Genomic DNA, 13,615 nt, shown 5'->3' with positions numbered 1-13,615 from the left:
GCATTGAATTCTACTTTGGACATAATTTTCTTTCTGCGGCTTGAAGGATTTTCCCATTATCTCTTCTGTTGCTGTTGAGAGGTCTGATGTAATTCTGATTCTTAATCTTCTGTATGTGGTTGAGATTTTTTTTTCCTCTCTAGAAGCTTGAGGGTCGTCTTTGTTCTCAGGATATGCTTTTAAAAATCTTTTTCACCCATTGTGTTAGATGCTCTTGGCCCTTTTAATCTGGAAACTCATGTGTTTTTCAGTTGTAGGAAAATTTTTTGTGTTCTTGATTTTTTTCCAGTGCTTTTTCCTCTGTTTTCTAAAACCCCAATTACTAGACTTCTGGATATTTCCCTTATGGTCCTTTGATTTTCTTTGTCTCCTATTTGCCATCTCAGTCTTTTTGTTCTACTTTATAGGAGATCTTCTTACCTTTATCTTGTAATGTTTCCATTGAGTTTTTCATTACTTTTACATTATTTTTAATTTTAAAGTCATTCTTTTTGTACTGTGAATGTTCTTGTATATTTATTTCATGGATGAATTAGCTTATTTTTAGTTTTTGTCTTTGGATAGTTTGTTTCTTCCAAGCTACTTGTTTCCATTTATTTATTTATTTTAAAGATTTTATTGGGGAATTGGGGGAGGGGAACAGTGTTGGGGAATTGGGGAGGGGTACCAGCCAAGTTGTTGTTCTTCAGTCTTCATTGTGGAGGGCGCCAGTCACCATCTGGCTTCCCTTTGGCAGCTCGTGGCCGCTAAGCTCAAGGTGCTGTGTTCAATCTTAGTTGCAGATGCGCGTAGCCACCATCCCATGCGGGAGTCGAACCAGCAGCCTTGTTGTTAAGAGCGCACACCGTATCCACTGAGCCATCCAAGTGTCAGCTCAGCTCAAGGTGTCAAGTTCCGTCTTAGTTGTGGGTGGGCAAAGCCCACCATCGAGCAGGCAATCTTGTTGCACCAGCTGAGCCATCCTGCCACCTGTTGGCAGCTCAGCAACAGCTTGGCTCCAGCTCAGCAACAGCTCGGCTCGGGCACAGTCTCACAGGCCCATGTGGGAATCGAACCAGTGGCCCCGTTGCTCAGAGCCCGCGCTTTTAAGCCAACTCGCAACCAACTGAGCCACTCCGCCATCCCTATTTATTTATTTTTTAAAGGTTTTCTTCATGTATGTGATGATTCTTGTTTATCTGCTCATGGTTACAATTGAGACACTAAAAACTGATAGTATGTTGCCTGTATTAGAATAGGGGGTGGGCTGGTAGTCTCCTGACTGTAGGGTGTGAGTGTGTGTGTGTGTGTGTATGTGTGTGTGTGTGTGTGTGTGTGTGTGTACGTACACATGTGTGCGCGCGTGCACATGTGTACTTAGTGACTATGGGCCTTATCAGTATTTTTTAGGTCTTTTCTCTAGGCTTGTCAGACTCATTAGAAAATAATATTTCACTTTTCGTCGCAGATGGTATAGTATTGGCCGCTGTCTTGTAGTAGTCTCTGAGTAGGCAAAGAGGGCTTTGGGTGGAGGAAGTGGGTTTCAGCAACCAGTGTGTGTACTCCTACTTATTTTCTCTGTTGGCAGTATGATACTTCTTCCCTCAGCTGTGACTGTTGAGCCCCCAGATGAAAGACCATTTGTTTTATTCCTTCCAGAGATTTATACCTCCAATATTCAGGGAGTAATGCAGGACAATCTTCTGGGTGCTAGTAATTGGAAAGACAGCCTGGGATTCTTTCTGTTCTTTTGAGTCCCATTTTAATCCCCATCTCATATGGAGCCTGGTATTGCCAATTCCTGAGACCTGGGGGACTCTGGGGTTTAAGTAGAGCTGCTTCTCAGTTTTCTCCCTTCCTAGCTTAGGATTCAGATTTTCTTGAATCTGGAGGTTAGTTATTTGTCCTTCTTTGTAGCATCCATATTTTTTATTTTTATTATTTTTTATTTCTTTGTCCTTTGGGTTTATAGTTTTATCTAGTTTTAAGCTATTGGTTTTTTTTAGTAGGTTTTACATGAGATTAGAGGTTAATGTGTATGTTTAAATTTGCCTTTTTAGCTGTGTCAGTGTTTTTCTATGAATATAGTTATTTATGTAGCACTGTTTTTCCTCAAAATAGGATTTTACTTTACCAGTTTAACCCATTATATGCACATGTGATGAATTATTTTTTGTATTTTAAAACTTTTTCTACAACGTAGAATAGATGCATACTACTTTGTTGGGTGCATGTACCATCGTTTCTTTACTTCAGGTTGAAAATACTGGAATTGTGCTATACCTAAAGTCTGAAGACTAAGGATGGTAAAATTATGGAGCGTTGTATTTGATGAATGATTACATCTTTATACCTTTTAAACATTTTAAAATAACTTTTTCTTTTAGGTTCTGTGTAATGTGTTAAGAGGATATTATAAGGAATGATTTTGTCAAGTTTTCATGAGTTATGGTGGCTGAAAGATCAATTCTGTCTTGTGGGAAAAGAACTGTAAGTAACCTCAAGTACAAACTGATTTTCAACTATCTATGCTTACGTAAGACAAGTTATTGATTATTCATAAGAATGTACTTGGGATACTTTATTGTGTTAGCCTTAAGTTTACAGACTAAATAATTCAAAAGGAGAAGTTAAATTTTTTTATAAATCAGTATTATTTCTGTATAGTATTAGCATTGCCATATTTCTTGGATTGTACAAAACTTAATTTTTATTTTTTTAAATTTTTCAGAAATTGCAGCACAAAAGGAAATCTACATTAATAGAGTATTTCATTAAACGAAAGAGGTTAGATAAGAACTTAAAACCTACAGACTCAGCAAATAAGAAAAGAAACGTGTTAGCTGTAAGACATGTTTCAAGTGAATCAAAGTCCAATATTTGTAGACTGCAGAAGAAAAAAGTTTTCAGAAACTTTGTCAAAACAGACAGGCAGTGATAAATAACTCCTCCAGTATTAGGGCCAGGCCTGAAAACCAATATTAATTGAAATATTAACAAAACATTGAACCTGAGTTAAATTTTTTTCATGAAAAGTTCTAAAAATATCAAATTAGAATTAAAATTGACTCTAATTTCTGTTGCCTTGCTCAGAGTAAAGTAAATGTCTTTCAGCCTTCATGCCAGCTTTTCTCATGTCCTAGGAATGACAGAAACCTTACTTGAAGCAAACTAGTATTTTTGTTAAAAATGTGTATCAGCATCAAAGTTGATTTTTAAGACCTGCTCCTCAGTAATAATATTGGACATTCAGCATTCGCACCTGCCTGATACGAAAATCCTTTCAGAAACTACTCAGAAAGGAGAACCTGACTCAGGAATGATGTCCATTCAGGAGAAATCAAAAGAAAATTCTTCCAATGTTACTAAAAAAAGTGATGATAAGAATTTAGAAGCACAAATTCAAGGTTCTCAAAAGAGTTTAGTAAAAAAATCAGGTCCAAAGGAAGCTATAAAATCACTGGTTAAATCTTCCAGTGAAAGTAAAATAAATCAGCCTGAATTAGGAACATGCATGAGTAGAAGGTCAACAAAAGCATCATCCAATGATGAAAAAGCTAATAAGTCCATTAAAAAAAATATGGTGACTGTGAAGGGATATTCACAACAAGAATGTACAAAAAAGAAATTATCTCAGAAAAAATCAGTGCATGAAACCCCAAAATCAAATGAACAGCTTAACCGGAGATCACAAAGACTACAACAGTTAACAGAGGTTTCAACAAGGTCTCTGCGTAGTAGAGAAATTCAGGGTCAAGTTCAAGCAGTTAAGCAGAGTTTGCCACCAACAAGAAAAGAGTACTGTAGCAATACTCAAAGTAAATCTAATAAAGTTAAAACAAGTCAAAAACATGCAAAAAGAAAAGTACTGGAAGTAAAGTCTAACTCTAAAGAGGATGAAAATCCAGTAATTAATGAAGTAATAAACTCCCCCAAAGGGAAAAAACGCAAAGTAGAGCATCAGACAGCTTATACTTGTAGTTCTCAGTGCATAAAAGGATCTGAAAACTGTCTTCAGAAGAATACTAGAAAAGAGGAAACAAAATCTGTGCCTGTAATTTCTGAGATAAAAAGATCAAAAATGGCTACTTCAGTGGTCTCTAAAAAGAATGAGATGAAGTCACTTCATTCACAAATGAATACTAGTGCAAAATTTCAAAAAAGTCCACAGCCATCAGTGCCTGAACAAAGTGTAGATAATGAACAAGCAGGAAAGAGCAAACGAGGTAGCATTCTCCAGCTCTGTGAAGAAATTGCTGGTGAAATCGAGTCAGATACTGTAGAGGTAAAAAAGGAATCTTCACAAATGGAAAGTGTGAAGGAGGAGAAACCTACAGAAATAAAATTGGAAGAGGTTGATATGGAACGACAAATACTTCATTCAAAGGAAACAAATCAGGATGTTCAATGTAATCGTTTCTTTCCCAGCAGAAAAACAAAGCCTGTGAAATGTATACTAAATGGAATAAACAACTCAACTAAAAAGAACTCCAACTGGACTAAAATTAAACTCTCAAAATTTAACTCGGTGCAGCAAAATAAGTTGAACTCGCAAGTTTCTCCTAAATTAGGCTTACTACGAACTAGTTTTTCACAACCAGCATTAGAAATGCTTCATCCAGTGACTCAGAGTACATTTTTAGGGACAAAACCACATGATGATAAAAATACAGTTTGCCAACAGGAAGCAATGAAAAAAATTAATTCTGAAGAAGTTAAAATTAATGATATTACAGTTGAAATTAATAAAACCACAAAAAGTGTTCCTGAAAATTGTCATTTGGATAATCAGATAAAATCACCTCCTGACTCACCATTGGATAACCAGATGAAAGATTCTTTTGAATCCACACCAAATAAGGTAATCTATTTTCATTATGCACAGAAGTATCTAAGTACTTTCTAATGAAAAATAAGTGTTTACAATATGTTTTATCTTAGGAAAACCACAAAAGACTGGAGTCATTTGTTAAGATAGCTTGTCAGTTGTTAGCAAGAGTTTTGTTAACCCAGTCTTGTAGTGAGTGATAGAACTTACTGACTTTTTAAATGTCTCACATTTACATGAATGCTTCTCATTGTTACCTCATTTTCACCTTACTATTAATTGTAACCACAGAAGCTGTGTTTCATAGTGACTAAGATGTAGAACTTAAAGTTGGGCTCAATTCTGACCAAGTTGTTAAAATTAATTTCAGCTGGTACAAATCAACCTTTTTTTCACACTTGATAAAATTTAAAAATTAGACATTTCTATTAGCAGGGATGCCTTTTGATTTGCCATTTGAACAGGTGGCAAATAAAATGTCTGCAAGATGTAAATAATTCAGTCTTTAGTCTAAGAATAAAATTGTGGTGGCCAAGTTCCAATTTTAAAATGGAAAAGTAAATTGAAAAACAATCTAAGAGGTGGAAGAAACTTCAGTGAATTATCTGAGGAGGTAGTTTTGAAACATAAAAGCAACTAAACCCATTTCTTCCAAATTAAGTCATAGATAAAATGCACCAATATGTAAAACTAAGAAGTAGAAATCTTATATGCATAGGACCATGGAGCGCTCTAATACAGATTTTAAAAACCACTCATTTGTTTCATAACATACTGAGAGCAAGAGAGCAATGTGATTTAGGTCATATGTTTGGTGGCACAAATAGGATTAGAATCCAGGTGTCCTGATTCTCAGTCCAGCATTCTTTCTACAACAACATACTCTGAACATTAGAAGATGATTTGGGAAAAAAATTATCAAGAGTAGTGAAATAAGTTATCTTAAAGTTTTGGGAGTGATTTAAAGTTCTGTTTAGCGGCATTTTTCTAGGAGCAAATTTGAGTGAAGAGTCTGGGCTTTGTGCCAGAAGTCATGAAAATATAGATCATTTACTCTCGTGGATTAAAAATCAGTGTGAACTTAAAGGGAGCAGACACCATATGGTACTTTTAGATTTTATTTCTGTACAAATGGGAATGAAAACATTAATTATAAGATAATTATTTAAATAGTGATAGTAATTAGGAATAAGTAGTGAGTGGTAGTATTGAGTTATAAGTGTGGCTGCTTGCAGAGATGGAGTGGCTTTCAACTCAGGGTGTGTTTTGTCAGCAAACATAGCTTATACTCCATGTGTAGCTGGAGAGTGTATCTCCTAACTCCTTGCTGCGTACATACCTGTCAAAACTTGAAAGGCAGCTTGTGGAGAATGTATTAAAGAACAAGAAATATAATTCATTTCTTTGGACTAAAGTGTATTAGAATGGAGATGTTTATTTAGGCCACATTATTTTAACCTATATTATTGCTTTTACTTAAATGTGTTTTTTTTATACAGTCCCTCTGTCTTGAGGAGCATTATAAGAAACAGTCCTATGAAACTTGAATTAAAAATTTTTATTTACACTTGAAAATACTTGAATATTTTAAACATTCAGATTACTACAGAGACTAACATTACACTAGTTTCTACCACTCATATTTGACAAAAATTAACATTTTATTGAATTCAGGTGTTTTAAAGTAAGAAAAGTACATTACAGATAGAGTTAAAGACCAGACCACTTCTTTCCATTCACCTTTCTCCCGAGAGTTAAATGTGTTCCTGAAGTTGGTGTGGATCTTTTCTGTTTTTATTTTTATGATTTTACTGTGTGTGTGTGTGTGTGTGTGTGTTTGTGTGTGTGTGTGTATCCATAAAGAATACTTGGCATTGTTTATGTTTTAAATGTTTACATAAATGCTAACATACTTAGTTTGTGTGGGTAGGAGAATGTAAAAACAAGCCTTACATCATTTGAAAACTTTTTTATGGCTGCCTTTAATTTTGCTCTTTTAATTATACGGTGTCGTCAGTCTTAGCAGTGCTGAGAAATGATGATGACTGACTGATAAGGCAGTCGGCCTTATGTGAATTCTTTGGACTGAATTTAAATTATTTGGACTACATGAATTTTAATGCTCAGATTATTTGCACCAGTAACTTACTTCCTATTAATAGAGATTAATTAGTAACATATCATTGTGCTTGTTTTTAATTTTTGTTTTTTAATGACAAAATATTAATTTTTTTCAGAAATGTTAAAAAATAATGTTACATGTTCATTGTAAATTCAGTCACAATAGAGATAGATGTATACATACACGCAGAAAGTTGTTTTCTTCATTATTTTCATTTCTTTGAGAGCCAATGTTGATAGAGATTGAAGTATTTTCTTTTGATCGTCATTTAGTTTCTGCTTTGACAAGGTTCTGATTTAGGGGCTTTTAGGAATACAGAGATAAATATAATAGGGTCTTTGCTCTTAAGAGTTATAGGAGATGAATCAAAAACAAAGAATTCAAACTAGGATGTGATGAGGGCATGAAAGAGGTAGCTATTAAGTAGATGGAGAATTATTCAAAATGTGGGGAAAGGGGAAGGGAAGCTTGGAGAAGGCTTCATGGAAGAGGCTAATATTTAAGTAATGAGTTGAGTTTTTACAGGAAGAAAGGTGTTCCAAATCAGCACTATCCAGTAGAAATATAAAGTAAATCACATATATCATTAAACATTTTCTGGTAGCCACTTAAAAGAAAAAATAAACTGGTAAAATTAATATATTTTAGTTAACCTGTCATATAAAAATAGTTATTTTAACATGTGATTAGTTTTAAAAATTGAGGTATTTTACCTATTTTTGTACTGTCTTAAAAATCCACTGTGATTTACATTTATAACAAATCAGTCATATTAACCACATTTTAAGTGCTCAATAGTCAGATGTGGCAGTGGCTACTGTATGGGGCAGTGCAGGTTTAGATAGATAAAATTCAGAAAAAGTGACAGGCAAATGTGGAATATACTATGGGAGAGGTAAGTTTTTCAGTTTAGCTTGAAGGGGAATAATGGGAGCTGATGTGGACAGGGTAGCTTGTGGGGAGATCATGAAGAGACGTTTGCGGCATATCTAAGTGAATTACTCCAAATATAAAGTTATTACCTTACATTTTCTTAGTATGCTAAAATTCACTGAAAATGTATTGGAATAAGACCCAAGGATTGTTATATAAAAGCAAATATTAACATTTTGAATTTAGTTTCAGAATTTCAGCCATTGTTTGGAATCTAAGCTTGAAAACAATCCAGTGGAAAATATCACTACTGTTTCAACTCTGCTCAGTCAAGCAAAAATTGATACAGGGGAGAGTAAATTTCCAGGTAACACTTTGAAAATATTATTTGGATTTCGCAGTCTTCAGAGATATTTTTATCAGTATAACAAGAGGCCATATGGACTACCAGATAGGCGTGTTACATCCTTCTTAACTATTGCTTATGTTTTTCAAATGTGTGATTATTTGGGAGAGAATTGCTTCTGTTGATTGGCTTGTTTAAAGAACTTAGGTCTGATTATTTGACTCCCTACCAAAAGATTTTTTGTTTATTTTAAATCTTTTGTTTGTCACTCTCTGAAGAAGTGTTACTTAATGAATTGCTTAAGTTAGTGGTAGCAACTTATTTTTCAAATATAAATGACTTTGTGCTTTACCACTTCAAGTTCTTTAACCCTAAGTTACTCAGTTTTCCATTTTAGTGAGTCTGTCTTTGAATTAAAGCTATAAATGCTGCAGTTTGTCTACTTATACCATAGAAAAATTTATTCTTGTAACCATGTGAAAAAATTTTGACAATATATTATTTGAGCAGTTGGATGGGGATTTGCTTATCTATATCAGATGAAGCTCTAGGAGATATAGAAAAGAAATTTTGAATTCCCATTGTTTCTCTCTGCTAAAGGAAAGGTATACTTGGAGCAAAATATTGAGGTCAGATAATTTCTTCCATTGGATATCATTTAACCTTTTCTCTTAGTGGGGGAAGAGGAAGTATAATATAAACATGAGAAATGTATTTATGCATTAGAAAATAAAATGGATTATTGCATTATTTATTAATGTGATTAAAACTCCAGAGGCTACAGTTTTTTTTAAACAAAAATGTTTTCATTTATTTCCATTTAGAGACTGTATAATTAATTATGCTGGCATTTAAACAATTTATTGTTCAGTGTTAGTATTTATTGGTAAACTAAAGGCAAACTGTTAATCTATCATTAGATCTCTTTGCCTCTTATCTGAAGAGTAATTTCTATAAAGAGGGCTCTAATTTTATCAAATGGTCTTTAATAAAAATAAAACATTTAGTGCATTGAGTTTTTTCTTTCTTTAAAATGATTTTTGACTGTTAGATGGAGAGCTAGTACAAAGCTTAACACATAACCCATCTTGATTAAATTACAGGTTCAGCTCCCAAACAGCAAAGTATACTCAATAACCAAACATCTAAGACCAGTGATAACAGGTAAGGTATTAATTTAATATGTGTAAATATGACAACAATTAAAAGATATCCTGAGGTGTATTAAACATTTTAAGAGTTTGAGCAAAAATCAATTGAAATTGGGCAGCATTCAACCTAGCAGATAGAAAGGAGCTCTGAGGAGCTGTACAAAATGAAAGACTTACAGGCTGAAGGGAAGGGGAACAGGAAGTTATACTGGCAGAAAGGGTCAGTTGGTTATTGCAAAGTTACTTTCCTTTAGGGCAGCGGTGCTCAACCTTCCTAATGCCGCGACCCCTTAATACAGTTCCTCATGTTGTGGTGACCCCCAACCATAAAATTATTTTCGTTGCTACTCTATAACTGTAATTTTGCTACTGTTATGAATCGTAATGTAAGTACTTTTTGTTTTCCGATGGTCTTAGGCGACCCCTGTGAAAGGGTCGTTCGACCCCCAAAGGCGTCGCAACCCACAGGTTGAGAACCGCTGCTTTAGGGGATGGCAGGAGTCAGGCAGATTACTTAATTAGTGCTGCTCAGGTGGTTCCTGTTTGACTGGTTTAAGATTCCATTACTGAGAGAGCTGAAACCGTAATTTTCAGTTTGAGGAGTTGGGGCTTAGCATAAATGACTCCATTTTGAGCCTGCCGTCTTATTTTTAACAGAATTTAAGGATTTTAACTGTAAGTTTTAAGCTTGGTGGACTTTGCCTAAAAAGTTGTGCCTAGTAAGTCTTAGTTTTTCACATATAAAGTGATATTCACAAATTCTCTTTTCATTATATATATATTTTCTATGCCTATACATTACTGTTTTATAGCTTTTTTTTTTTACTTCATGTATTATGGGCATCTGTTTCACTTTCTTAGAACCTAATTCTTTTAAAATCTGCATTAGATTTCATTGTGTGAATATTCTGTTTAACAGTTCTCCACTTTATAGACATTTTGGTTTCTAGTTTATTTCTATCAAAAAAAAGTCCTGTAAGAGATACATATATCTTTGTCCACTTGTGTGACTATATGGGATAAATTTCATAGCTATGGGACTTAACCAGCATTGCTAAATTTCCTTCCAAAGTGGTTGTGTCTTTTTATTCTTTGAGCAAGTGTTTGAGAAAGCTCCTTTCCTCAAACTTCTAAAAATTCTGGGTATTGTAAACGTGTTTCAAGTAGATTAAAAACTTCTTGTTCTGTCTTTAATGTCAGAATTAAATCTGACTTAATTTTCCTTACAGATTACTCAAAACAGATTACAGATTAACTCAGATGCCTAAAACTATAAAACTTATTCAAACTATAGTAGGTGCTACAATTTTTTGTTATTGTTGAAAATTAGTGTTCTTGGGTTTTCCACGCCTGATTTTTTTTTTTTTTAAGATTTTTTATTGGGGAATTGGGGCAGAGGACCAGCCAAGTTGTTGTTCTTCAATCTTAGTTGTGGAGGGCATCAGTCGCCATCTGGCTGCCCGTCCACAGCTCGTGGCTTCTAAGCTTAAGGTGCTGTGTTCAATCTTAGTTGCAGGTGGGCATAGCCACCATCCCATGCGGGAGTTGAACCAGCAGCCTTGTTATTAACAGCATGCACTCTATCCACTGAGCCATCCGGGCGGCAGCTCAGCTCAAGGTGCCAAGTTACCAAGTTCAGTCTTATGTGCGGGTGGGCATAGCCTACCATCGAACAGGCAATCTTGTTAGGAGCACATGCTCTCACCAGCTGAGCCATCCATCCACCTGTTGGCAGCTCAGCGACAGCTCAGCTCAGGTGCAGCGTCACTGGCCCATGTGGGAATCGAACCAGCAGCCCTGTTGCTCAGAGCTCGTGCTCTTAAGCCAACTCTTAACCAACTGAGCCACTCGGCCAGCCCCTCCACGCCGGATTTTTAAAATGTTAGTTTTTTCCCCTTGGAGTTAAAATTTGTCAGTGTTGAATAGAAAATAAGTTATTATTTTTTCTTTTCCAGTAATTTGAAGTGATAGAGGTCTATAACAGTTAATAGTATTTTGTTTCTTTAAAGGGAGACGCCACCAAATCATGCTTGGCCTAAGTGTAATTCCCAATGGGAGATAACAATTCCAAAGGACTTGAAATTAAAGGAAGCAGAGAAAGCTGATGAAAAACAGTTGATCATAGTAAGTATACAAACTTGACCTTCTTGGTGAAGTGTTGTCATAAGCATCTTATTTATGCACGTTGTTAATGAATTCATTTCTTTTTTCTAAAGAGCCTTTTTTGTCACCATAAATGTTTATTATGAAAATATTCCTAATATTACAAATTTCTCCCCTAACCTCCAAGTAGTGAGTCCATCGTAACAAATAATAAAATGTCAAATTTCCATACTTCAAGTTTAATTTATAACAGATTGATACTTTATTTTACATTCATTATTTTCTTAAATGTCATTTGTTTTACCTTTTAGTAGTTGGTTTAAACATTAAAATAACATGGAACTTAATACATAAAATGATTTTAAATATCTATATTTTAGTATATGTTATAATTTTAAAACTATATTTTATAGGAAGATAAACCAATAGTTATTTGAAATAGAACATAGGTACTTTATAATTTTTGGTTGCAAGGTGGAAAAGAAAGGGAGCTATTTTGATTAATTAAAAATCTAATTTGAATGAGCGAGCACAATGTAAAAAAAAATGAAGGGACCCTAAATAATAGGGACATTTAATGTACTACCAGTCAACATAATCAATAGGATTTTTGGAGGGACTGGATGATTGATTATATCTTTAATATGGGAAAATAATTTTGTAAGAATTGTCTAGAATTTTTTGAGAAGGATTATTGAGGAAAAAGTTTCATTAAATTTAGTAGTTTCAGTTGTCAAATAGGCATGATAATGAAACAGAATTAGACAAATAGAATCTAGAGCTACACTGTTCAATACAGTAGCCACATGTGGCCTTGAGTACTTGAAATGTGGCTTGGCAGAATTAAGATATGCTGTAAGTGTAAATATGTATACTACATTTCAAAGATGGTTACAAAAAAGGAATGTATAGGTATCACTAATAGATTTTTAAAAATATTTAGTACACATTGAAATTATTGTATTTGTGGTATGTTTTGTTAAATTAAGTATATTATAAAATAAATTTTACCTGTTTGCTTTTGCATTCTTTAATGTGACTACTAGAAAATTTACAATTACATTTAAAAACTTTAAAATCGCGTTTCTGTTGGATAGTGCTGGTCAAGAATTGATGATGATGTTATTGATCATGATAGCAGCTAATACTTTTTGAATGCATTTTTCTGTGTACTCCACTCGTATTAAATAAGTTGAGCCTTATAAAAAAAAGAATGAGATAGGTACTACTCTATATCTCATTTACGGATGAGGAACCTGGGGCAGAAATGCTTACTCATTACTGTGAAAACTGCCTGCTTGAAAGAGGTATTTGTATACCGATGTTCATTATTCACGATAGCCAAAACATGGAAGCAACCAAAGTGTCTTATCAGTGGATGAATGGATAAACAAAATATGGTGTATATATATAAAATGGAATATTATTCAGCCATAAAAAGGAAGGAAATTCTGACAATGCTAAAATATGGTTAAACTTGAGGACATTAAGCTAAATGAAATAAATAAGCCAATCACAAAAAGACAAATACTGTATGATTCCACCTCTGTGAGATACCTAGAGTAGTCAAATTAATAGAGACAGCAAGTAGAATGGTTGTTTCCATGAGCTGGGGAGGAAGGGGAATGGGGAGCTGTTTAATGGGCATAGAGTTTCAGTTTTGCAAAATGAAAAGAATTCTGGAGATTAGTTGTACAAGTGTGAATGCACTTTACTGAACTGTACACTTAAAAACGGTTAAGATGATAAATATTGTGTTGTATATGTATATCTTAACCACAATTACAAATTGCTTTTTCTGCCTGACATAAATTTGCAGGTAACATTTGTCAATACTTTGAATCCTTTAGAATGACCTTCTCTTTAGTTAGTTTTATATCCAGTCTTTTATTTACCATTTGATTACTCTTTGCTATTTAACCCTAGTTGTAAGGCACTAGAATTCTGTTATCTTAGATCTTATTTTGTTTTCAGTGATTAGTTCAAACCACACAGTTTTAGAGCAGAAAGAGTAAAGGATTACGTTTTGTATTTTTTTTTTTTAAGATTTTATTGGGGAATTGGGGGAAGGGAACAGTGTTGGGGAATCAGGGAAGGGTAACAGACAAGTTGCTGTCCTTTTGTTCTTCAGTCTGGTTGTGGAGGATGTCGCTTCACTGGCCCATGTTGATGTTGTGATCATTGGGCTCTTCCAGGCTGAGGCAGATCGGTCG

The 13,615-nt window shown here is 34.3% G+C and overlaps 1 protein-coding gene across 5 annotated transcripts in view; it reads left to right on the top strand.

The window, feature by feature from the left end:
• Positions 1 to 13,615, top strand: part of ESCO1 (establishment of sister chromatid cohesion N-acetyltransferase 1) — a 63,104-nt gene that overhangs the window by 13,532 nt on the left and 35,957 nt on the right. For all 5 annotated transcript variants that reach the window (XM_019653876.1, XM_019653874.1, XM_019653877.1 and 2 more), the window contains 5 exons: positions 2,367 to 2,469; positions 2,711 to 4,840; positions 8,049 to 8,169; positions 9,252 to 9,312; positions 11,309 to 11,423. In XM_019653876.1, the coding sequence (XP_019509421.1) occupies positions 3,299 to 4,840; positions 8,049 to 8,169; positions 9,252 to 9,312; positions 11,309 to 11,423 (1,839 nt within the window). In that variant the 5' untranslated portion in view covers positions 2,367 to 2,469; positions 2,711 to 3,298. The remainder of the gene's footprint in view (positions 1 to 2,366; positions 2,470 to 2,710; positions 4,841 to 8,048; positions 8,170 to 9,251; positions 9,313 to 11,308; positions 11,424 to 13,615) is intronic.

This window comes from Hipposideros armiger, unplaced genomic scaffold (genome assembly GCF_001890085.2).
Source record: "Hipposideros armiger isolate ML-2016 unplaced genomic scaffold, ASM189008v1 scaffold_209, whole genome shotgun sequence".
NCBI lineage: Eukaryota > Metazoa > Chordata > Mammalia > Chiroptera > Hipposideridae > Hipposideros > Hipposideros armiger.
Note: the sequence above shows the minus strand (reverse complement) of the source record. Positions and strands in the feature narration are given on the sequence as shown.